Below are 26,260 nucleotides of genomic sequence, written 5' to 3'. Positions count from 1 at the left end.
CTTTCTTTGAGCATCACTTGTCTGACGATACGGTCCTCCAGCTTATCTTTCCCTGCTCTGTTAATTTTTGGATCGAATTTGCGTGATTGAGATTCTGGTCGACACTGTCACCGGAGCTTATGAACCACCGAAAGTGGATTTGGATCGTTGTCGAACATTGAATTTTTGGGCTTAACGGAATGCAAATGTGGGATATATAATAAAAATCATATTATACATGACTATAATCTATTTAAGTATGACCATTAGCGTAAATCAATCAACTTCAGTGATAAAAAAATTATAATTATTCTCGAGTTTGAGCATCATGAGTATTAAGGCGTGAGCGTTCAATATAAATAATTAGAGTTAGAGGTATTAGCGTTTAATGTCAAATAATTAAAAATCAGAGGTGTCAACGTTTAATGTCAAACAAATGAGTGAGTGTTAACATATATGGTCTTATATTTACTCTATATTAATAAAAAAAATACTATTCACTCTCGATTTTCATTTAATAGTTCTGTTAGAAAGTAGAATACTATTTATTTTAACTCATTTTTTTTAACTATTTTATTTTACTATGTTATCATCTTCTGAAAAGTTTTAAAAATCTTAAAGTTTGATCCTCATATATCGTCGTTAATATTGTTGTTCTTTGACATATTCTCCGATCAATTAGACATTAATAAAATTTCCTCATTGTCCCTTAACAACATACCATATTAGATTTTATCCAAATCTTATTAAAACTCTTAAAAACTCAAGGTAAGAGGAACATGACTTTAACCTGTGATCTTCATTGTCTGATTAACATAGAGTCATGAAATACTGTCTGTTTTCTCCTTCTGCACATCCCCACCATTGTGATCTAAAAGAAGATGCTCCGGCATAAAAAAAAAGAGAATAAAAAAACTAGATTAAAGAAATTGAGAAGAGAGATTTCAGGGGTATTTTCATAAAATTGCCTATTTTAGGTCCTTGTCATAATTATTAAAGAGTATATGACTTGTCATAACGCCGTTAAAAAAACTAACGATAGTGTGATAAAAAACACAGTATCGTTAAAAGTTAAATGACCAAACTAATTTTTTTAAAAGTTTAGTGACGAAAATGAAAAGTAATCAGAGTCGAGTGGCTAAAATTTGTAGTTCACCCAATTTTCATCGTGCCATTGTGTGGTTTAGAGACGTTGAAATCACAGTTTACATCACCCTTCGATTTACAACGTATCGACACTTGACTTACGCCATGGTTTCTTCAAAATATATGAGCTGTCGTTTTCTCAAAACCCTAATCCAATACCTTGCAGATTTAGGGGAATATAATCATTTTCTAAATTACGCATACAATTTCAAACCCTAATTTAAATTCTTGCGAACTTAGAGGAACAAACATTTTCTGAATTACCCGGACATTTTCAAACCCCAATTTCAATCGCACAACCTAACATTGACCGGGGAAGACCTACTTTTTCCGCTTGTTTCCTGAGCCGCCGGCAAGAACCTACTAGAAGAAACCCCCAGCATCACCTTTCCAATTCATCCGATTGATTTTCACATTGGCTCCGGCCTATCCCTAATTAAAAAAAATGGAGGCTAATAATAATAAAATTAAAGGAGGGGACACATCTGACTCAGATGTACTGGCAACGGCATCAAATAAAAACTCACCACTTCCCACACCGGGAATCTATGATGTAATAAAAACCATTAAATAATCACTTCTGTACATAGACCCCAAAGATTATTTGTAAACTGCAGCCATTGATAGTATTAAAATAAACAAAATATAAAGCATGAATTGTGTAGAGATACCATTCCAACTAGTAAAGAATAATCAATTTGAATCGAGTTGAAAAAAATCATATTTTCGAATCGAGTCGAGTTTTACTTACCCCTACTAAAAAGTACTCGTTAAATAATTCAAGTATTCAGATCCAAATAGAAATAAAATAAATAAATAGATTTAAACTCATTAAATGATTTCAGTATAAAGAGGATGTTGTTCTCCTCGAAGTGATTAAAATGTTTGTTTGTGTTATTAATAATTAAGAAATATTCTGGAATTAAAATAAAAACTAAATTAAAATAAAGATTATAATTTAAAAAATATATAATATAATTAACTCAAATAAATAAATAAGTTTATATTCAAATTTTATATATACGAAAAAGAATATGTGTAATAAGGGGTGATCTGTAATAAGGGAAGGAGTGATGGGGAGGTAAAGGCAAATGGGTGGCAAATGGGGGAGAAACGCAACGCACGTTCTTACCTTAGCGCCTTATAAAATGCGGGGCCCTCTGACAGCTGTTCCAATGTGGTGCTGTCCTATCCTCCCTTCCATATTTCCCCCCAAATTATTCATTCTTTATAATAATAATAATAATCTAATTAATTATTCCTAAAATAAATAAACATAAAACACGAACCAATTTACTTTAGTTACTAAATGAATCGTTATTGTTCCTAAAAGTTACGGGTTCGAGCATCAACGATGTAACAGAATGATTAAGCGTTTATTGTCAAATGATTAAGAATTTAGAACATATACTACTTTATAACCGTCTTAACTTAGTCAAAATAAATAAATAAATAAACAGAGAGGTAGCTTAAGGAGGGAGATTAGTATCTTACCAGCAAATAATTAAGCAGGTATTTGGGGTTCACGTACTTGAATGGGAACAGGGTGTAGGCAGATCCTTCAGGGGATTCTTAATTTTGTTATTAATTAATTATTTATTTGTTAATTATAAAAAGCAATGGCCCCTATCACATGCAACTTAGTAAGCGGGACCCACGAGTTTTGTTTAACTAATGTAAGATTAATATAAATAAATAAAATATTGTCCCTTGGTAGATCTATTTCCTTGTTATAAAAATGGGTAAATTGTATATTCCACCACTCAATTTTCTTCTCACTTTTATTTTGATAATTGAAGTTTTTAATTTTTAGTATTTTACTAATTGAAATTTTGATTTATTTCTATTCTGATCATTCCACCGTTAAATACCTAACAATACTATGATTATACGTTTTTCTTTTTAAAATAATGAAATGACGCCAATTTTCTTTCTTTTTTTTTTGTGAAAAACTTTTGGTTTCTAATACCTTTAATTTCTCGACGATGAAGCATATTTTTTCAAATCTCAGTTGGTAAAGCGCAAGGCTCTTAATCTTGTGGTCGTGGGATCGAGTCCCACGGTGGGCAATTCATAATTCTGACTGCTGGAGGTCTTCCACGAAGCTGCTCTCAACCTGGCGTTGGGGCAGCCTACTACCCTACCTCCCCCTCACCCCATTACATATGGGAATAAGGTCAGCTAATTTGATTCTACGTTGTGACGAACATTATAGATGAAAATGGTATATATTTTTATGAATTTTGGAGAAAGAAATGTAAAACTTTTATCTTTAGAGAAATAAGGTAAAATAAAAAAGAACGAGTGTCATGGATAACATGCCAACAAAAACCAATCCACATGGCTGTCATGTCACTCTTCCTTTATGATTTAACATCCGAGTGATCAAAATAGGAGAGAATAAAACAATCAATAAGTAAATTAAAAAAATTAAAATTTAATAACAAACATAGGAGTAAGAGGAAAAATAAGTTACGAAATTTGTAATTTATCTTTTAAAAATTACAAAAAATAAAAGTAATAAAAATATTTTTTTATTAGTTTTTGATTGAAAGTGAGAAATTTGATCACTATTATTTTTCTAACATTCGTAACAATTTGTAATAACATTATGTTAAGAGTAATAAATAAAATTTAATTCCGACGGATTAATGTATAAGAAGCATCGAGTAATAAAGATTTAAATTAAAGAGTAGAAGAAATAATGGGGGGCAAAAAGTGATTTTTAAGAATTATTAGGAGCAAAGTGAAAGCGGCGGACAACAAAGCTCTCTCCTTTCTCTCGAGCGTCTGTTTTTATCATTCTCACCATCTTGTTTCTTCATCATCTTATTCTATCCCAATCTCTCTCTTAATCATCCTCATAATCATCAATCTCCATCCATTTTTTATCTTCAAATCTCTCTCTCTATCTGCTTTTTATTCTGCGTGAAAGTTGCAGAGTGCAAGCTGTTGCTGTTAATGATTATACCCTTCTGTTATTTCCTTGTCTCTTTAATTTTTCCTTTTACTCTTTAAGGGATTTTCGTAGATAAAAAGTTGTCTTCTCTTTCTCCTTTTCTTTTTTCTTCTTTATAAATCATCTTGAATCGTATTTAATCACCCTCTGTTTTGTTTAATCTTTATCCATTGTCTTTGTTTCCCTCCCATTTGCTCTTTGTTTTTTTCTTTCTTTCAATATACCCAGAAAGCTCAGCGGCTTCGTGGAGGCGGAGGGAGGAGATTTGGGTTTGGGCTATACAATTCAACTGAATTCTGTATACTGCCATTGATGATGAGGTGGAGAAGAAGATCTTGATGCACCATTGATAATACCCAAAGAAGAAGAAGAAGAATAAGAAGACTGTTGTTTCTGATACGGGGAGATGCAGCAAGAAGTCGGTGGTGGAGGAGGAAGGCAGCAAGCTCAATACGGGAAGATGAGTGGTGCTCCGACGACGGGTGGTGCAGTAAGCGAGGCGTCGGAGCAGTTAGTGGAAGCGGCATCACCTATAAGTAGTAGACCGCCAGCTGCTGGTGGTGGTAGTGGGAATTTAGATGAGTTCATGAGACTAGCAAGTGTTGGCGGTGGAGATGAGTTGGGACTAGGCGATGGTGGAGGAGGAGGTAGCGGTGGCGCTGCAAGTGGGCACCGGTGGCCACGTCAAGAGACTCTAGCTCTTCTCAAGATCAGATCAGATATGGATGCTACTTTCCGTGATGCCTCCGTCAAGGGCCCCCTTTGGGAAGATGTTTCTAGGTAAAGTAAAAAACCAATCACACAATCGTTTTCCCTTTTTTCTTTTAAACACAAGTAAATTCAACAGCCGGTAAAAAAGTTACAATCATCATCAGCAAGCATTGCTGCTGCTGAAATACTCATGGGAATGGTGTTTTTTTTTTGTTCCTTCTCTCTCTCTCTCTCTCTCTCTCTCTCTCAATCTGAACGCACGCACGCACATGGCTTCTATCTGTTTCCATCACGACTCACGAGCTGGTGGCATCTTCTTTCTTACAATTAAGAAATGGACCAGATCCACTGCAACTACTCTGACTCAATCCCGAGAGGAAAACTTATTGTTTTACAAAAACAAATTCTTAATTAAACGCCATGAAAGGGAGAGCCAGCTTCATCAGTCAGCTCTTTTTATTCCTTTTCTTCCTATGGGTTTTCTCTCCCTTTTCACATAAATAATTAAAGGTTTTTATTGCTTATGACTGTGTTATATATATATGATTTCTTGTTCAATGTTCATTCGAGTGTAGATGATTATGTGAAATGATGATAACGAGAGGAATGATTTGCAGGAAGCTGGCGGAGCTGGGTTATAAAAGGAGTGCCAAAAAGTGTAGGGAAAAGTTCGAGAACGTCCACAAGTACTACAAGCGAACAAAAGAAGCTCGAGCTGGACGTCAAGATGGTAAGAGTTATAAGTTTTTCAGCCAGCTAGAGGCTCTTCATACAACTTCCGCCAACGCTCCTCCCAACGTTGCACCTGCCAGCGCCGCTACAGCCGCCAGTTTGGACGTGGCTCCCGTTTCGGTTGGGATCCTCATGCCCATTTCTTCTGCCAGAATTCCGCCTACAACGGCTACACCAATGTCTTCTTCTTTTCTAGTCCTTCCTGGATCCGCTCCTGCGCCAGTTCCGATGCAAGTGTCTGCTCCAGTCACGGCGCCAGCACCTCCTATTGTCACCACAACCACCACGGCCGTTCCGTTTGGTATTAGTTTCTCTTCTAACAGCTCTACTTTTTCTCAAGGCTTTGACGATGATGACGACGAAGAAGATGAAGTTGGAGTTGGAGGAGAGCCGTCGAGCATGGCTGGCACTAGCCGTAAACGCAAAAGATCGTCTTCAACGAGGAGGAGGATGGAATTCTTCGAGGATCTGATGAAACAAGTCATGCAGAAACAAGAAGCCATGCAGCAAAGGTTTTTGGAAGCCATAGAGAAGAGAGAGCAAGATAGGACGGTGAGAGAAGAAGCTTGGAAAAGACAAGAGATGTCAAGGTTAGCTCGAGAACATGAACTCTTGGCTCAAGAACGTGCCATTGCTGCTTCAAGAGATGCTGCCATTATTTCCTTCCTTCAGAAGATTACTAATCAGACCATACAATTACCAGCAACAACTGTTACTATCCCCGCTGCTCCACCACTGCCACCATCGCCTCCACCAACACAGCCAGATGCCCCTATTCCTGCAGTAGTTCCACCGTCGCATCAGCCACCGTCATTACCGCAGCAGCAGCCACAACAACAACAGCAACCTTCACATGCATTACACATCCAACACCAGCAGCAGCAGCAACAACAACAACAACCACCGTCACATGCATTGCACATTCAACACGAGCAGCATCAACTTCAGGCGATTTCTTCTAAGGTAGTAATGGCTATCCCGGAGCAGCAGGTGCCACCCCAGGAGATTGGTGGGAGCGGGAGCATGGAGCCTGCGTCGTCAAGATGGCCTAAAGCTGAAGTTCTTGCACTTATAAACCTTAGGAGCGGGCTTGAAGCCAGGTACCAGGAGGCTGGGCCTAAAGGACCCCTTTGGGAAGAAATCTCCGCTGGTATGTCCAGGATGGGGTACAAGAGAAGCGCCAAACGATGCAAGGAAAAATGGGAGAACATCAACAAGTACTTCAAAAAGGTCAAAGAAAGTAACAAAAAACGTCCCGAGGATGCCAAAACATGTCCCTATTTTCACCAGCTCGATGCCCTTTACCGTAAGAAAATACTTGGAGGTGGGACTAGCAGTGGCAGCTTTAGTGACCACAATAGAGCCGAAGAAGAAACGTCACGGCAGCATGAAGACACTAAGGACCCCCCACGGAGCACGGCAGCCCCGCCACAATCCGATAACGAAACTGAACCTACTGCTGATGGAGGTTCAAAGAAGGTAAATTTATTTGTTTATATTCATAATTACATTGGAGTTTGATGAAAGCATTTTCATTTGATGCTATTGATGAATTGTTGGGCTGGCATTGAAGCCAGTAGACACTGTGAGGGAGCTGATGGAGGAGCAAGGGGAGGGGTTGCAGTTGCATCAACAACTCCATCAAGGACAACCCTTGTTGGTGGATGGATATGACAAGATTCATGAAGCTGATAGCGATAACATGGATGACGAGGTAGACGAAGACGAAGAATCGGAAGAAGAACGAGAGATGGATTACAAGATAGAATTTCAGAGACAGAATTCGAGTGCCCCTAATGGAGGAGGGAACGGGGCAGGCGCACCCTCCTTTTTCACCATGGTCCAATAACAATGGCAGCTCCCTACACCATTCATCACGAGAGTAAAGTGTACCATATGTACCCATGTGTGTCAACAGTTATTTCATTCTCCCACTTACCCTTCCTTTCAAATTCAAATTACCTTCAATAAATCGTCTTCTTCATTGTTTTCTTCAAGTAGCTGACATCGGCAGGCGCAGTTGCAGTTGCATTTCACGGTCCAATTTATTGATTTGTTGGTGAATAAGGACTCCCGCTTCGAAGGAATCCGGGATGAGAGATTGTATCGAGATACTCGAGAAAGAAGAAATAAGCTTTGGGTAAATTACAGAAGCATGCATGAATGCATGGATACGCAGTGCAGTCAGATCTCTCCTACTTTGTCTGGTTTAATTTAAGAAATTCATGTAAGAATCATATTTATTCCATGGTTTAACTATTAGAAAATTCTTTCTTTTGCCATCATGTTCTTTATATGTATCCAGATTTTATCAAAGGGTGGTGTTGTTTTCATCCATCATCATCATCCCCTACAAACTAAGGAAATAGCTCCTTCAAAACTTCAAGGTCCTTACCCTAATACCCTTAAAAAAAATCAAAAAATCGAAAAGGAGACAATCTTAACGAACTGAAAGCAACATTAATAACCAACTACTGCTATGCATTTTTTATAGTGTTCATCATAACCAAATATATATACGCACGAGTCTTATGCATCACCATTAACGGACGAACAAAAAGAAATTCCGGAATTTGATATCGATTCGAGAAGAAAAAGAAAATTAGGAAGATAATAAATATTTGATGATGATTGAAGGTGAAGATAGATATGCCCCAACCATGTGCATGTAAATTTACTGCCACCACAGACTCCCCCCACTTGTTTTGCCCCATTTGCCTTTTTTCATTTTCCATCCATCTTTGTCGACTTACTGCATGTGCCACTGTTTTTGTAAAAGCAATAATTGTTCACTATAATATTTAGGTATACCGATACGTATAGTATTAATGACGTTGCCTGGCCCTGCACTGCTAAGTGGGGTTGATCCGTAACAATACATATCATGAATTAATAATAACATTAGTATATTGATAAAATAGAAAAAAAAAAAAAAAATTACTGTAAGCTGTAGTTCCACATCAGCGCATGTGGTGTGGGTGGCAAAATATAGGTGGCTTCGGTTGGTGGCTACATTTAGACATGTATAATTAACTATGCATATGCCCCCCCCCTTCCTTTAGTCTACTGCTCTTCAATGTCTTCCTTTATTCAAGTCTTAAGATTTAGGGTTTAAAATCTATGTACCGATAATAATATTTTTTTTATTCTTCATTTCAAATATAATATAAGAATATGATATAATTATATAATTTAAACCCTTTTAGTTTAATACGATTTAAGATCGTTGGACGAGGGCAAATAAAAGACCAGAGCCGGAACTAAAAATTTATTATAGGGAGGGTTTAACATTTATGCAACTTTTTATTTTTTTTTAAAAATATACATTTTTAATATTAAGAAATACTTAAAAAATAATTGACAGGGCAAGGCTCCCCTTGGTCCCCATGAAGTTCCGTCCACGTAGAAGGCTATGATTAACAATAGAGAACGAGAATATATTAACTGAAAAAGAGAGTTAATTTAATCCTTCTATTTTCATTCATCAAATGGTCTTAAATCTATGTGAATTTGATGAGTATCGTTTTATTATGTAAATAGATTCTTTAAAAAACTAAAGTAAAGTCGAGTCAAATATATTTATTATAATTTTTGTTCAAATTTAATTATAATTATTTATAATAGTATGATATTTGGTTTCAATTTAAATAATTTCGTTATATATATATATATAATATATATATATATATATATATATATATATATATATATATTATCTTTTTCACACGTATAAGTAAGATGTGTAATATTATCTAATAGATCAGATATCATCTAAAATCACATACTTATAGTGTTATCTTTTAGAGAAGTGATTTTGAGGACAAAATATTGATGAAAATATAAATGAGTCACAATTAATGGGGGAATATTATAAAGTGTTCAAGTCGGAGACCAAATTGAATATAGTATAAAGTTAAGAGATTGATTTAAAAAAGAAAAATTAATGTAAAAAAGAATCATATAAAGTTACATGTGTATTCTATAGTGATCGAGAAAGATGTAATACAAATTTGGTCAAAATATACTTAAAACGAAAGATGAATCGAAGAATCATATAAAGTTACATGTGTGTTCTATAATGATCGATTCAAAAAATATCGATTATTCAAACTTTTAAAATTCCATTAATTCGAGAGGGATGAAAAAAAAGGAGACATACATTGATGCAACCATCAAATCTCCCACTAAGTAGTCATCCAACTCCGTTTAACATTGCTTTGGGGAATCAAAAGGAAAAGATTAGGGGTAAGCACATGGAAACGGGGACAAGTGAACATGAACCATGTGCATGCCCTACTAATATCTGTCCCCCTCTTCCCGCTAATACATTTTTAGGCTACTTATTTTATCGAATGTGTCCACCTCATGCAAATTTTTTTTTATTAATATATATATGTCTATCTTAAAAAATATTTCTAAATCCGTCAGTTCCTTTTCCAATTGTTTCTGTCCACTACCGTCCACTCTTCCTACATTAATGGTTTGATATCTATATTTATGGTAAAATAATATAATAGTTTTTGTACTATATCTTAAGTTGCATTTTAGTCATTTAATTGAAGAACAAAATGGTCATTATACAATTCGTGATGTGTGAGTAAAATGATCAATCTGTTAAAGTTTTTGTCCATTTTCACGGTTAAGTGTTGGTGTGATGTTTTTACATGATTTTTGTAGTAAATTACATGGAAATAATCGATATTTAAGATAAAAATATGATAATATAAATTTATCTTTTAACATTAATATTATAAGATAGTATTTGTTCAAAGACTCTCGACCATCTAACAATGAAAGCTCATACCCTCGACAAATGCGGTCCTCGAACCTAGGATCTCAAGAGATAACAACAAATATCTTAACCACCGAGGTCGCTTGATTCATGCTCTGAATATTTTATTTTAAATATAGTTAATTGAATCACATGTCTCTAAACCATTTCTCTCATTTCAAATTATATTATCATTTGAAATTAATTCATAAACTTTAAAATATTTTAATTCCACTCTCAAACTATAATTCTCGTTCTAAATTAATCCACAAACTTTTGAATCTTCCAAGTTTATCCCAAAATTCATTAAATATGTAATTAGTTTCAAGTTTTAACCCATTTTTTTAAACATATAATAATGCAGTTTGACCTAACAATTTTATTAATAAGAGATGTGATTAGTATATATACCTATGTTTGTGATGAAGTTGAAATGTTTAAAAATTTGAGGATCGATTTAAAAGGAGAGTCATAATTCAGGATGAAAGTAAAATGTTCAAAAGTTTAAGGACATGTGAATTAATTGTCTCTCTTAAATATCATTTATTACCTCATCTTTTACTATAATAAAAGGAAAATGCAACCTAAATTCTAAATCCACCCAATCATGTGTAATGGAAAACACATCTGTCAACCCGTAACTACTATGGACCAAAAATACATAACCAGCAGAGTAATGGTGGCAAAATGAAAATTATAGAAGACAACTCAAAAGATTTGATTAAACTGCCCCACCTCTATGTGCTTTTGTGTATTAATTAATTAAGGGTAAAATACGCATTTCGTACATAAATTATCAATTTTGGTCCGTTTTAATACTTAAATTTTCAATTTTTTCAAACCGCACCTAACGTTTAGTTTTTATTTTTTTAGTACATTGCCATTGAAAACTTAACGTGTTTAGTACCTAAGCTATCAATTCTTTCAAAATTTAACGTTAAATTTTGAACAGAATACTAAAATGAAACAAAAACTAAAGTTTTTAACGAATATATACTAAAATGAAACAAAAACTAAACTTTAAGTATGCTTTTGAAAAAAATACAATTTTAGGTATTAAAATGGATTAAAACTAATAGTTTAGTTACTAAACCTTGAATTTACCCGTTAATTAATTATTTAATGTACTATTACGCATAATGTACATTATACAAATTCCATCTCAATATAATGAGAAATGGAACAGTGACGTGACATGTGAGTCAATGATGAACACAACCTTTTTCAATTCATCGCCACATATACAAGATTTCATCGCTAATATATCCATAACATTTAGAATGTTCAAAAATAATCCACCCGATTGATTTGATCGGTCAATTTATCGAATTAAAAAATCAAGTATTTTTTTTAAAAAAAATTACTTGATTGGGTTAGATACCCGACCCGATGTTTTTTGGGTCAGGCCTAGGTCATAAAATTATATTTTTTTGAATACCCGAATACTCGCTTACATTTATTTTGTTTATAAATTATAATATTATATATTTAATTATTAATAATTTTATATATTAAATTAAACTAATAAAAAAAATCCATCCACTCAATACTTGTGTGTTGGATAATTAATATGAATTTTTAATAATATCAGTTTATTTTTTTAAAAAAATTAACAATTTGAAAATGATAAAAAATGGGGTACCCGATTACCTGAATTATGGGTACCCGCAAAATCCGGGTCGGGATACGAGCCAAAAAAAATCAAATACCCGAAAACCCTATACCCGATACTTCGAGTACATAAAACCAGGTACCCGGATTTAAACACCCCTACATAATATTAACCATTGATCGTATCCATTTTATAAAATCTAGTTTACTTAATTAAATAATAATATAATTTTTAATTGAATAAAATATTGTAATTAAATATCAATATAAATATGTTTATTTTTATATTTTAATTTATTTATATTATGTGGATGAGTTACATAATAAAATATTATATCAAATTATTTAATAAAATTAATAAAAAAATAAATCCTAAAAAATAAAGACCTTAGAACACATACAAAAAAATAATAAATCTTGATCAAACGCATATATGAGAAATACTTTAAAAATAATTTTTTTTATTTTGCATGCATCATATTATTTTATAATAAGTATTGATAAATTTGAAATCACAACAATAAAAAAATAAAATAGATTTATATCAATATAATAATGCACAAAATAATTATTATTTTAAAATTAATTTGTTATTTTAAGGACATTATAATCCTAAAGGAAATGAATCGTCTAATACCTAAAAAAATATGATATTTTTGAGAAAAAAAAAAAAAACATTATTATAGAAAATGTTTTATTATTCTTGGAGGAAATACTCATAAACTAACATAAATATAAGTTTCATAAAAAATTATTTCATAATAATAATAATAATAATCTTTTTAAGGAACTAAATATTATATTATTATTTTGAACTAATTACAAGTAAATTATTAGTGATAAAGACAAGCCACCATTGAGCTTGGGATTTGTTTATGAAACCAGAGGATGGTGAAAACTCCAGGCCCAATTAGAACGAAATAGAGTTGCCGCAAGCAGGCACTGTTAGCGCATTTCAAAGGCCGAAAATAGTGGCCCAATACTATAGGTGAGCTAATTATTTAACCCAATATGGCACCATATATTTTATTTTATAATTACGACATTTGCTGCAATTACTTGAGACTTATCACGTCGAAGTGATAAAATCTAATAAATATATTTTTCTATTGAAATTTATCACTTTGATATGACAAAAAAACTAATAAAAATTTATATTTTATTATAACTCGTCATTTCGATGTGATGAGTTTGAATAAAAAATATTTTTTAAAAAAACTCATCTTGTGGGCAGGACGAGTTTTCTCTGCATTGTATCATTTTCCATAGATCTCAAATTAATTTTTGAGATAGCCTATTGGGCTAATTTTTTTACCAGCTTGGTTTATTGGGCCAATTTTACACGCCCTCTCCTACCTATCTGGTTTCCTAAAAGCTTAATTATAAAATAAATGTCTAAACTATACCGCTTTTCCTATATATGTGTCCAAACTTTATTTTGAATTATCCAGTGCCTAGCGTTACAAACGTTATCACTTTAGGTGCTCAGACCATAATAACCGTTAAATTCTATCGTTAAGTGACATATGCCACGTTCTAGTAATTTTAAATTTTTATTTAATTTAAAAAATAAGATTATATATTAAAAATCATTTTTTTAAAACTAAAGAAAAAAACTCAAACTTTGAAAACTCTAATTTTAATCTCTAAACCCACGTTGGCCGTCGCCATTTGACGTCAATCGACCTCCACTCTACGAAAAGCCAAACCGACCATAAACATCGTGTCTCTGACAAAGGAATCAGAAAAGTCGCACCCAAATCGTGCCTCTAGTGAACTCAAACCCTCAAATTCGTGACACCCATATGATTGAATGACACACACGACGATAAGGGAGGCGACAAATGACCATGAGATGGCAAGGGGGTGTCGACAACGGTGGTCGTGGCCGGCAAGAGAAGTTAGGATTAGAGATTTATGATATATAGATATTTGGAGCTTTTTTATAATTTAAAAATATGTTTTTTAATAAATATAATATTTAAAAAAATTAAAATTACCAACGTGTAACACGTGATGACAACGGTCGCTATGTATCGAACACCTAAAATAATAACATTTATAATATTAAACACCTTAATGATTAAAAAAAAATTGGGCATCTATTATTTTATAATTTAGACTTTCCTAAAACCCTTAAATCGAATAGGAGAAGCAGAGAAAAAAAGAAGGAAGTCGGGGAAGAAAGCTTTGGCCTTTGAGCAATAAGAAAGAGAAGGGAAGATGTGGTTATCGGGGTTGGAAAGAACACCCTAAAGGGAGGGAATGTCGGCGTCGGTGGGAGTGTGTTGGTTCGATGCATGTCGAGGAGTAGGGCAGTGAATGTGAGAAATATTAACCCAAAGATACCCATTCAAGAAGCTAAATCCCTCGCCGGTTCACTTTACGACCTCCTCGAGTAACGTGGCCCTCTCACCATTCCCAACACTTGGACCGCCGCTCAGGTCTTCTTCTTATCTGTAGAAAGTCTTAGCTTTGCCTTCCATTTCATGATTTCATCATGCATTTGTTGCCTTCTTTGATAGGTTTATTTTATGAATTTGATTTTTTTTTTGCCATCATTTCATTGATTGATATATCAAAACTTATAGAATTGTGTATATACAATTACAGAGAGGCTGAGAACACTTTTATTTGTTAATGATTTGATTATTACTTAGGAACTTATATTAGAAATTTAGGGGTATGCAAGGGGGAGAGTAACAGTAGATATACTAAGGTAGAAATATTGAGAGCTCTTTTACATAGTCAATTTCCATTATTGCCTTGTACATGCGGAAAAGGTTTACTATATGTTCTCTGCAATGCCGATCAAGACAGTTGAATTTTAACCCATTCGAAGATTAAACCTGTATCGTATTGCGGTAGTGCATATATTATACAAAGTTGCTTTCATTTCGATGTTGTGCTCTGGTTTGTACTTGGACATTAATCGTGCTGGTTTAACAAGATTCTACATTGCATTTATTGTATCCACTTGATGTTTCGATAAGATAAGGGAAAAGCTTTTCTAATAAGGAGAGAATAGCAGGTTATGCTTATTCTGCATATTTATACGATCTTCTTGTATAAGATTGCGGTACTGCATATATTTTACGCAGTTGCTTTCATTTCGATGCCATGCACTGGTTAGTGGCTTCAAATTTGGGTATTAATCGAGCTGGTTTAACAAGATTCTGCATTGCGTTTATTGTGTCGGCTGGACGTTTTGATGAAAGAAGGGAAAAGCTTTTATAATGAGAGAATAGAAGGCTATGCTTAATCTGCATATTAGTACAAGCTTCTTGTTTCTAACTATGATGCTTTTCGTTTGAATGACAGGAAGCCGGTATTGATGGATTGAACAGCAAGCCACGTATGAAGATAATGCTCAAATGGATGAGGGGAAGAAAGTTGTTAAAATTGTTTTGCAACTGAGTCAGGTCGAACAAGAAATTTTTGCACTGTACGCTGCTTGAAGAACCTCGGACGGACCAATTAGAGATAGTTCCGGAGCTTGAACTTCATACCAAGAAGCCTTCTGCTAAGAGAAACAAGAAAATTAAGAAATAATTTATCCTGGTTCTTAGATTGCAATCAACTTCACCTGCAATATCTTTTTCATTTCATTAGAATCTTTTGAACACAAATGTGGTGAGTTTTTATCTGATCTGATGAACTGAAAGTTGATGATATGCATGTTTACCTGGTTATATGTTTGTGCATTCTAGAGTTAAACTGGGCACTATAGCTTCTCATTTCATTTCTGAAGATTTAATACTAATTTTTTATTAAAATAGAGAGGTATTACATTTTCAACGAAAGTGTCGGGACTCAAATTTACTAAAGTGAAATAATATGAACATTCTTGACCATTCGATCACTTAATGAATCTCTGAATACTATTTCATGTCTCTGCTGACTGTTATTTGATAATGGGTTATCTTCATCTTCTTTAAACTTGAATTGGATTTTATGACAGGACTTGTAGTTGGAAGGTCGAGACGGGAGTAAAACTCGATTTGACTCGAAAAAAATTGATTTTCTATTTAATTTAACATTAAAAAACTCGACTTGAATTTGTTTTAAATAAATTTGAGTTATAAAATAATTTGAATAATCTGAAATTTATTTTCAAGTTTCAGTTGTGTCTTTTAACTTTGCACGATAAATGTATATTGTTTATGAAAAAAATGAAGAAATGTATATCTATATTGTATATGATTATAAAAGTTCATTTAAACTGTGGTCAATTAGTAACATAATATTATGAATATTTATAATTAAATTTAAACATAAATTCTAACAATTCGACTTGAATTTCATAAATTTGATTCAGAAATTTTTTAAATGAAGTTCGAGTTATAAAACAAAAGTTGTCAACTCAATTAATTCAAAACTTTTTATTTGACATAACTCGACAAAATCGAATATTCACCCGTAGTTAAGACTTGAGACAAACAATTTTATCAGGCAATATGCTGAAATATGTGCTGTTTCAACCTGTTGTTTATCAAGTTTGGTTGATTGGTGAAGAAAACTGTATCTAGGAGTGGAAATTCTATGTAAAAAGATATTAACTAACCCAGTGGCACTTTGTTTGAAGGTAAAAGATCATTTCTTGTTGCGTAATTACAAAACTTGACAAGAATTAATCGCTGCAAATTTAATGCCTCTCTCGATGTTTTAGCATAAAGTTGACCTTTTAAAGTTTCCAGAAACTGGTTCGGTGCATATTCAACATTTTAAAAGCACTTTTGAAGAAAAATCATAACAATAAATAGAAAAATGAAATTCAAGAACGACGTCTTTGACTTGGACCGAAGCGCGTCTGCCGCCTTTCGACGGTCGTTAAATAGGCTACTACTAGTTTCTTGGAGAAGAAGAAACACGAAGCCATTTGTTTTCCTTGGGTTTGACTTTGTATACAGGAGTTTAATCAAAACAAAGGGTAAGCTTCTTCTTTTTCTTCCTTCTTTTGCTTAAACCATCCATTCCTACTTCATATGTCGCTGTGTTTGAATCCCACGAGGTTGCCTTCTTTTCTGTTTCATTGATAAATCTGTGTGTGTGTGTGTGTATTTTATTGTGGTTTAGTTGAGCAATGGATTGCCTTGGCTGGGCTGCTAAAGATCGATCTGGAGTTTTATCACCGTACAAATTCAAGCGCAGGTGCGTTGGACTCGTCTTTCTTCTACCCTTCAATTAACCCAATTTTAACTTGTTTCCAGTTTCACAGAACAGAACAGTCATTCATTTGACTATTGGAAACAACTAATCTTTATACCAAGTTCATGATCTTGGCCTGACTATATTGTTTGTTTGAGGCAGTAATTTTCAGTATCCTTCGTTGACGTCGGATTATTTAATGTATTCAGGCCTGTTGGAAGTGACGATATTTCCATAAAGATTACTCATTGTGGAGTTTGCCATGCTGATGTTGTTTGGACCAGGAATTTGCTTGGGAATTCAAACTATCCTGTGGTGCCAGGGTATATGCACATATATATATTCTAAAAATTGTGAATTATGAATGCTTTTCTGAATTTGATCTTAGGCTGATTTGGCTAATATAATTGTTTCCATATCAGGCATGAGATTGCTGGTATTGTGAAGGAGGTGGGTTCGAATGTTCAACGGTTCAAGGTCGGTGATCCGGTTGGAGTGGGAACTTATATCAACTCATGCAGAGACTGTGAGTATTGCAATGATGGCTGGGAAGTTCATTGTGAGAAAGGGACTCTTTTCACGTTTAATGCTATTGATGCGGATGGAACTGTCACAAAAGGTGGATATTCCAGCTCTATTGTTGTCCATGAAAGGTAAGCATTTCATGCTATATGCCTGTAATCCTTGCTTTGCAGGTTATTTGAGATTTGCCAATAAATGCTAAGCTGAATTTCTGTTTGAGTTTCCATTGCATGAAGCTGAATTGCTAGCTTTGTTGTTGAATCACACAGGTACTGCTTCAAAATACCAAGCGACTATCCTTTGGCTTCAGCAGCACCTCTGCTTTGTGCTGGGGTCACTGTTTATACACCAATGGTCCTCCATAACATGAACCAACCCGGAAAATCTTTAGGAGTGATTGGGCTCGGCGGTCTCGGTCACATGGCGGTGAAGTTTGGTAAGGCTTTTGGGTTGAATGTAACGGTTCTTAGCACAAGCATATCCAAGAAAGAGGAGGCCCTGAACCTGCTTGGTGCAGACAAATTTGTCGTCTCTTCTGATCACCGGCAGATGAGGGTAAAAGATTTAAGGAGTGACATCTTAGAAGTTAATATTTATAATGAATTCACAACCACTGGCCTTACTGGAGCTTATGGTCTTTTTGTGCAGAGCCTATCAAGATCGTTGGACTTTATAATTGACACTGCATCTGGCAATCATCCATTTGATCCCTACTTGTCACTTCTGAGGCCCGCTGGTGTTTATGCCCTTGTTGGGTTCCCAAGTGAAATCAGATTCAGCCCCGGAAGCCTTAATCTGGGTACAGACCACTATTTGATATTCTGTGTTGATTTCCTTGTTCTCAGGGATGACCATTCTATCTGAATCCAATGGATTTCAACCCGATCCGATCATATTGATATTTTTATTTTAAAAATTCAGATCCGAGTCTGATTGAGTTTGAATTTAAGATGAAAAAAGATCTAACCTGACATAATTATATATCTATTGAGCCAGGTCGAATAGAAGTTTTAACCTAAAAGTCAGGTCAGGTTTTGAGTTGGATAGATCCTTCCTAAATTCTAGGTTGGGTCAAGTCTAATGAAAATGTTTATTTTCCAGGTTAAGTTAGGTTGGACCAAAAACCCAACCCGACCAATGACTATACCTACTTGTTCTCTCTTGATCAATTGCAAACCTAAGTTGCTTGAATTGACCATTTGGCTTGCAGGTATGAGAACTTTTACGGGAAGCGTGACAGGGGGAACAAAAATAATTCAAGAGATGATAGACTTTTGTGCTGCTCAAAAAATTTACCCACAGATAGAGGTAATACCAATCCAGTATGCCACTGAAGCTCTTGAAAGGCTGGTAAAGAGGGATGTTAAGTACCGCTTTGTCATCGACATCGAGAACTCCCTGTAATACACTAAACGTATCATGACCCCCATTGATCTTGCGTGGTCGGCTTCCACTTCAAATATTTGCTGAATAAATGGCAATATTGCCACTGAAAATTGTTATGTAGTCTTGAGTTTTGATTAAGTACCGCTTTGTCATCGACATCGAGAACTCCCTGTAATACACTAAACGTATCATGACCCCCATTGATCTTGCGTGGTCGGCTTCCACTTCAAATATTTGCTGAATAAATGGCAATATTGCCACTGAAAATTGTTATGTAGTCTTGAGTTTTGATCAAGACAGTTTCTGTTGAATTCTAATAGAGCTTTTCGAGTTAATTTTGTGGTAAAAGCTGATTTACTTTACTCATCGTATCTTCATCCATTTCATTTAGTAACAAAGACACAACAGAAAATCAAAATTTTCCAAACTGATAAAGATAACATCGTTGTACTCGGCATCTGTAATCCAGGGAAATAGGGTAAAGCAACGAAAACCAAGGTACCCAGAACTTACCAAGGCATTGAAATAAAGCAGTACCCCAAAAATTCAACTGGAGATAATAATCATAATCATTCCTCTTCGGCCATCCTGCCCTTCTCGCTAACATAGATACCGTCAAGGAACTTCCCAATATCCTTGTTCTCCACATGGCCGAAATGAAGGTTTTGACGGTCAGGTCATGGAACATTGGAAAATATTAGCATAAGGTGCACGAGAGAGTACCTGATTTATCAAAGCCGCTGATCGTGACACAAGTTCGATATCATTACCATCCAAAACGATCTCATCCTTGACCTTCTCGGATCGAATAATGGAAACCCCTTCCAACATATCCACCTTACGCACCTAATGTTTCACCAGTAGAAGAACAGAGTCGTATAAATATAATGTGAAAGAAACATCAGAGACATCCCGAACACCTAAAACAACAATAGAAAGACAATTCCAGAGTAAGCAAAAACAAGGTTCCTTAACCCTTGAACAATAACATTTTAGAGTGAACAAAAATGACGGTTGCCCATTTCTATACATCAGTAAACAAGAACTTCAAGTTTCAATGAACTGTGCTGACATTAAGCAAGAGAATCAATAATAGAAAGACGATTCCGGAGTAAACAAGGTTCCTTAACCATTGAACAAAAACATTTTAGGGTGAAAAAGAAAAAAAAAACGAAGGTTGCCCATTTCTATACATCAGCAAACAAAGTCAATAAGAATTTCAAGTTTCAATAACCGGTGTTGACATTAAGCAAGAGAATCACACATGAATCGGTTCTATAATAAAATTAAAGCAAGCGCAAACAACATAGAAGGTAATTTTTATCAAGTTATCAGGCATCCAAAATGACAAGCTTATAGGGTATCTGATGGGAATATGTCATCTCAAAAAGATGTAATAGAAAACCATACATTAATTTAAGAAACTTTAAAACCCCAAAAATGAAGGCAAGAAATAGAGATCGGATGTTCAAAGGGAAAAAAAAGAAGCTTAAATGAATCTACATCAATAACGAGTGTTGGATTCATAATAAATATGCAGCAAAACACATTAAATAAAGGAAGGAATGTGAGAGAGAATGGTGACCTTCTTCTCTTCGAGGAAGTTACGGATCTCGATGGACTTGTTGTCGTTAGTGATGGAGGCGTTGATGGGAAAGTGAGCGTAGATGAACCTACTCTTGTAACGGTAGCCCTTGGTGACGCCGGTTATGAGATTCTCGATGTGCCTGATGGTCGTGCAGATGGCGGCGCTGATTTTCCTAGTATCGAACTAGGCCTCGATCCTGAGCTTGTACTTGTCGGTCTCCTCGTCCTTGGTGAAATGGAAGTCGAGGTTGGGGGTGCTTGAAGTTGCAGGTGAGCTTACCCCTAGGGCCCTCAACCTCTATCATCTTGGCCTTCACCTTGATGTTAACTCCACCGGGGATTTCTATTTGTTAGGTATGACTCATAAATATACCAGTAAAGAGGACAGGAGATGGAGCGGAGTGAGCGAAGTGAACATCAACTGTCCTTACAAAGAAAGTCTCGTTGTGGGGTTACGAATTATGTGGGTTGGGGGTGCGGGGGTTGTGCCCCGCGGTACGGTACATGGTTGATTTTGTAATTATGTACCAGGGTTTTCTATTATAAATAGAGATGTAACCTAGACCTAAAATATCATTGAATAAAACTTCTAGCGCCGCCTAGGCACCGAGGACGTAAGCACATTGCCGAACCTCGTAAAATTCTCGTGTTCTTTTGTTTTCTTTACCCGTTTTCGTCAACACTATTGTCTCTGAGGAAAGTATGGTCTTCATTTTTCTAGCTCTCTAGCTCTGATACCCTTCACTCTTTGGCGACTTCGAGTAGATGAATAAGCTTTGTTAAAACCCTAAGCCTTTTAAATGCCTCTATATACAACATCTAACATATAATTCAAATCCTTAGGGTTTCCTTTTGGGCTTGAAATATAACACGTCATCTAATTCATTAACGACTACTTATATGTTTAGCGACTCGACTTTCAATGTGTTTATGTTTTTTTTATAAATACGATTTTTATTTATCCGAAAGTAACAAAGAGGCACCAATTACATCATAACCAGACCAACACCCTTTATAGAGAAAAACAATTAACTATATCACCCTCATTCAATAGAGAGATTAAAGTTAATTAAGTTACCTCTATTTGTAGTTTTGTCTAAGAGTCTATATCTAGCAATCTCTACGATATTTCTCACTACATCTTGTAACTGTGTCTGCATCCCCTGAAACACCCTAAATTTCCTCCCCTCCAAACAAAATAATTGAGGGGGGTTTCAAGCCACCTGCAGAATAATCGTAAGCAAGGACTTACCCTTCATAATCCTCACAGACCAAAAGAATCTCAAGTATTAACAAAGGATTCTCCTCTGTAAACGAAAAAAATACTCAAAACAACAAACCAAACCACTTTAGAGAAGACACACTCAAAGTTATAATCTCTAGATTCAAGCTCCCTTCCACATAACACACAAAACTCCTCCACCTGAATCCCAAAGGTCTACAATATGTACTTAGTTGGCAACCTATTAAGAACAACCATCTATGTAACCATAGAATGCTTAGGTATATGGAAAGCATGCCAAACCAACCTATGCAAAAGCATGCCAAACCAACCTATGCCAAAGCACTCAGCCTAATAGCATCCCAAACCTTTTGCAAAGTCACCTTAGGATCCATCGCAAGTGTAGCTAAGACAAATTTCCCCAACTAAGCAGCCTCCTCCGAACATAATTATGACTATAACAAGCTTGTATCCGCCAAAAGACCTTCAGAACATACTCATGAACTCAGGCAACCCAAATAGATTTTGTAATACCCCAAATTTTGACTAGTGACTAAAATGTAAGTTTTGAAAGTTTGGTGGTTAAAGTATAAATTTTGAAAAGTCCAGGGATAAAAAATATAATTTTTAAAAATTATATATTTTAGCTCGTTAATGAACAGTTTGACCTAAAACAATAATTTTCATGGAAATCAGATTTTTGGTACGAGATTTGTGTTAAAAGTTATAAAGCGATAAAGTTCGATATAAAAATCGGATAATCAGATTGAGTCATAATTTCACAAAAATTTGAAGGATGTTATTTAAGGGTTGGAAATGTTATTTCCACATTTTATATTTGAGAAATTTAGCTCATATTAGTGTAATTTTTCAGATTTGTTCGAACAGTGGAATTTTAGTGACTAAAATGTAATTTTTGAAAATTGCATGGGAAAATTAGAAAGTCAAAGTCAAATTGGTTCATCTTTGACTATAGGATATTTTAATGGAATATATTTTAATGGCAATTGGTAATTATTATGATTCATTAAGGGTAAAATTGAAATTTCTCATAAATTCAATTTTATTAGAATAGTGCCAAGTGTTTTAATTGATAATTACAAGAAAAATCAAAGGAATATTCACCTACTTCTCCTTGCTTTGGCCGAACCTCCATAGCCATTTAGGTAAGAATTTTTTATTTATTTTCATGCTTATTCGATTGATTTTTGGATTAAACTATTAGATAGAGAATTAATCTATATTAAATTCTCTATCATTTGGTATAAATATTACATGGTGATCATAATTATTTTAAGAGATTGGAAATTAGGGTTTAAGTAGGGTTTATGGATTTTAAAGAAATAATGAAGGATTATTATGTTTTTGAGGTTGGAGACTAATTCTAAGGCATGTGTGATAATTGAAATGATGTGTAGAAGCTTATACATCATTCGGCCATATTAGAGTTTTTGTAAAACTTGAGAGATTTTGATGTAGTGTGAAGTTGTGATGATTAGAATAGCATGAATTTGATGTAAGGAAGTTGAATTCATGCATGAAATTGAATGGAAATCAAGCCTTAGGGGACTTAATATATTCGACCATAAGGGAATAAATTGGGGGAAATGTTGAAAATTTTCATATGGTCTAGAATTGATATTAGAAGTGTTCTATGTGATTTAGAGATCAATTGAGATCAATTTGGAAGCTTGAAATAGTAAAAAGGTTATTTAGCAAGTTTTGGGAATTGTGGGATCTTAACGTATAAATGTGCTAATTAAGGAACTCAATGTTGATTTATAATATTGAAATGATGGAATTTTAAGTTATAAAGTTGGCTGGAATCAAATTTTAAATTTGGTAAAATTTAGTGGTGGAATTCGAAAGGTCTTGATATTATAGAGACTTGTTTGTGAATTTAAAAATATGTTGGTATTATTTTTAACAAGAACTTACAATGCTGGAAATTTATTTAGTATGTTGATTTTTTGAGTTTAAATATTGAATTGGGATTTAATTACAAGTTTATAAAGATGGATGGTTGAATTCGAAAAGTCTAAGAAACTTTGGGATGAAATTTCAAGTTTGTGAATGTTAAAGTATTGATTTGAGGATCTTATTAAGATGCTGGAAATTTTAGTAATTAAGGTGAAATGATCATAATGGTGAAGGGCTATTATGAAGTTAATGGAAAAGTTAAGGTGAATTCTAGAAAGAATTCATAATTTGTGGCTTGATTTTGGAATTGGAAATAGTTGAAGGGTTTATGGTGACAATAAATATTTTTGGAATTGAATGAATATTTTGAGAAGTTTGAAATTATGATGGAAATACGATTTAGTTTCATACTGATTTAAGCATCAATTTTATTTCTATCGAATCTTATATTTAAGCTTAGATTATGTTAGTTCGATACTAACATATAATTTGATTATTTTAAGTTATTATATGACGTCGTCTGACCAAGATAAATCTAGTGATCCAAGTAACTCGAAAGGGAAGGAAAAAGTGATGGATTGAGAAGACTATTGTAGAGAAGGTTTAATAATGTGGCAAATGTGAGTGCATATTTAATTTGTACTTATATTATTGAACGAACATTGGCTTGCGATGAGCCAGTGACAGAGTTACTATGGTAAGAAATGACTTCTAAATATTATTTGATTTGTGATTCATGCATATAAATTCATTTGGTAAGCTAATAGAATTATGGAATAAGCTAAGGACGCTAATTAAGGTAAGCTGCCTAGAAATTTTGATTTGAACAGTAAGTTCAAAAAATCATCATAAATTATACAAAAGTTATTAGAGGTTGATCTCTATACCGTTGGATTCACATATCAGTCTAATTTAGTTTAAAACAAAAGGCTACTGATTTCGAGTTGTACACAAAAAGATATGAATTATTAATCAATGATAGGTCAGAAAACAGGGCAACAAATTCTGCTCAAAAGAGTTTCTGTAAGTCAGCTTTGAAAGTTCGCTATAAATTGTACAAGTTGAACTAAGAGAAGTGCCTTATATGGTTAGATTCGTATTTGAGTCCAGTTTCTATAGGTACAAACAGAATACTTTTTAAGTATGTAAATTAATACAGAATAATACTTCTTTGAAGGTAGTACAAACTGCCAAAGTATGAAATTTTGAAAATAAATTATAGTCAAAGTAATCGAATGCAAGGACTAAATTTAAAACTTAATGAGGCTTATAATGTTGATTTATAAAGTGTCAAAGTGAGTACAATTTATTTATTTAATTTATTTGAACGAAGATGACTTACGATAAGTTAACCTCATATTATTTTTCAAGTATGTTTTCTACTTTAATTATGGGTTTTTTTCCATAATGTTTATATAAATGTTTTATGGATGACTTAGGGTATGAACTGCCCAAGTTCTATTTTGACGATGATAAAATAATAATAATTATGAATTTGAAATATTGATTATGAAACGAATAAGATATGTTTTGAAATCTCATTGTATGTTGCATTGAGAGTTGTAGGTACAATTGACATGCCATGAGGTGGAGTGATTATGATTATGATTATAATATGATACATTTGTGTACATTATATGTAGCACCATTTGGTGCAAATGATATGAATGCAGTTGGAGTGTGTATTTTGATTTCGATGTTAGCACTGAAGTGCTTATTGCACATACTCGTCTGATTCATGTATATTGTCTTCTCTTACATATACATTAGGCTATAAAAGTAAATGTGAAAGTTATTACAAGTATATGAAAGAAAAGAATATGGAAATGGAACGAAAGTTCTAAAATATGTATGAATGAAAAGAATAAGAATTCTTTGTTATATTTAATGTTGACTTATATGATTTTTTTACAAAATCATGAGATAATGATTTTCGGGTTTTCAAGAGGAAAATGGCTTAAATAGCTTTGTTTAAAAGTTTTCATCTTTTTGTTTAAATCACAGTTTTATTTTTGTATTACATTATGATATTAATGTTTTTTTTCTTACCTTAGCTATGTTACTGCTCACTAAGTTTTACATAGCCCATGATGATTTTCATGCGTAGGTTCAAATAGAGAAAGAAACGTGAAGTGAGGAGCCCCTTGAGATCTTTTCCGAAAATCATACCTAATATTAGTAGATATCTTACTTTTATTAGTGGCATGTATATTATATATGTATGTTGCTTTATCATAATTGTTTTAAATGGTCTGTAATAGTAAACTACGACCATTTATTTTTTATTAGTCTAGCTATATTCGTATTTGTAATTGAATAAAATATATATAGGTACGTTTATATTTTTAAAATGGTTTTCTAATTAAACAATATTTAGGCAAGTTTTTAAATTGTTTATGAATATTTAATTAAACTGGATTCGTTTTAAACGTTTAAATATTATTTTATGATTTTACACGATTGATGAAATAGTTTAAAGTTAAAAAGGAAAGTTTTTGAAATGAAACAATTTTTTAAGTGTCTATGACCAATGAATGTCTGCAAAGTTGATGTAGCATCTTTAACT

General features: G+C 33.8%; 2 protein-coding genes, 1 long non-coding RNA gene and 1 pseudogene across 5 annotated transcripts; 3 read left to right on the top strand and 1 right to left on the bottom strand.

Moving 5' to 3' along the window:
* Nucleotides 1-4,271: 4,271 nt before the first annotated feature.
* On the top strand, nucleotides 4,272-7,405 carry LOC120199739 (trihelix transcription factor GTL1-like). 2 transcript variants are annotated; one of them, XM_039200752.1, is made up of 3 exons: nucleotides 4,272-4,864; nucleotides 5,413-7,006; nucleotides 7,101-7,405. In XM_039200752.1, the coding sequence occupies exons 1-3, from the start codon at nucleotides 4,491-4,493 to the stop codon at nucleotides 7,374-7,376; spliced, it is 2,244 nt and encodes a 747-aa protein (XP_039056683.1). In that variant the 5' UTR covers nucleotides 4,272-4,490; the 3' UTR covers nucleotides 7,377-7,405. The 2 variants fall into 2 exon arrangements, with proteins under 2 accessions (XP_039056683.1, XP_039056684.1); XM_039200753.1 differs by having other exon boundaries at nucleotides 7,105-7,240.
* Nucleotides 7,406-14,041: 6,636 nt separating this feature from the next.
* On the top strand, nucleotides 14,042-15,598 carry LOC120199746. The gene is made up of 2 exons (XR_005523477.1): nucleotides 14,042-14,353; nucleotides 15,231-15,598. It is a non-coding gene; the product is annotated as an uncharacterized LOC120199746 (long non-coding RNA).
* A 1,181-nt stretch (nucleotides 15,599-16,779) lies between these two features.
* Nucleotides 16,780-19,276, top strand: LOC120199742 (probable cinnamyl alcohol dehydrogenase 1). Of its 2 annotated transcripts, XM_039200757.1 has the most exons (7): nucleotides 16,780-16,839; nucleotides 16,986-17,060; nucleotides 17,267-17,380; nucleotides 17,480-17,710; nucleotides 17,849-18,134; nucleotides 18,228-18,378; nucleotides 18,790-19,276. In XM_039200757.1, exons 2-7 carry the CDS (start codon nucleotides 16,993-16,995, stop codon nucleotides 18,981-18,983), a joined length of 1,044 nt encoding a protein of 347 aa, XP_039056688.1. In that variant the 5' UTR covers nucleotides 16,780-16,839; nucleotides 16,986-16,992; the 3' UTR covers nucleotides 18,984-19,276. The 2 variants fall into 2 exon arrangements, with proteins under 2 accessions (XP_039056688.1, XP_039056689.1); XM_039200758.1 differs by lacking the exon at nucleotides 16,780-16,839 and having other exon boundaries at nucleotides 16,899-17,060.
* Nucleotides 19,277-19,349: 73 nt separating this feature from the next.
* LOC120199743 lies at nucleotides 19,350-21,265 on the bottom strand (annotated as a pseudogene).
* Nucleotides 21,266-26,260: the final 4,995 nt, after the last annotated feature.

Source organism: Hibiscus syriacus, unplaced genomic scaffold (assembly GCF_006381635.1).
Source record: "Hibiscus syriacus cultivar Baekdansim isolate YM2019G1 unplaced genomic scaffold, ASM638163v2 tig00005465_pilon, whole genome shotgun sequence".
Classification (NCBI taxonomy): domain Eukaryota; kingdom Viridiplantae; phylum Streptophyta; class Magnoliopsida; order Malvales; family Malvaceae; genus Hibiscus; species Hibiscus syriacus.
The sequence above is the reverse complement of the archived record's forward strand: the minus strand, read 5'-3'. Positions and strand labels throughout refer to the sequence as shown.

Excerpts from the sequence above, each read along its gene's own strand:
- LOC120199739 (XM_039200752.1), top strand. The coding sequence starts at position 4,491 with ATGCAGCAAGAAGTCGGTGGTGGAGGAGGAAGGCAGCAAGCTCAATAC. Across the intron at positions 4,865-5,412 it reads CTTTGGGAAGATGTTTCTAG|GAAGCTGGCGGAGCTGGGTT; the intron begins GTAAAGTAAAAA and ends AATGATTTGCAG. Across the intron at positions 7,007-7,100 it reads CTGATGGAGGTTCAAAGAAG|CCAGTAGACACTGTGAGGGA; the intron begins GTAAATTTATTT and ends CTGGCATTGAAG.
- LOC120199742 (XM_039200757.1), top strand. The coding sequence starts at position 16,993 with ATGGATTGCCTTGGCTGGGCTGCTAAAGATCGATCTGGAGTTTTATCA. Across the intron at positions 17,711-17,848 it reads TCTATTGTTGTCCATGAAAG|GTACTGCTTCAAAATACCAA; the intron begins GTAAGCATTTCA and ends TGAATCACACAG. Across the intron at positions 18,135-18,227 it reads CTGATCACCGGCAGATGAGG|AGCCTATCAAGATCGTTGGA; the intron begins GTAAAAGATTTA and ends CTTTTTGTGCAG.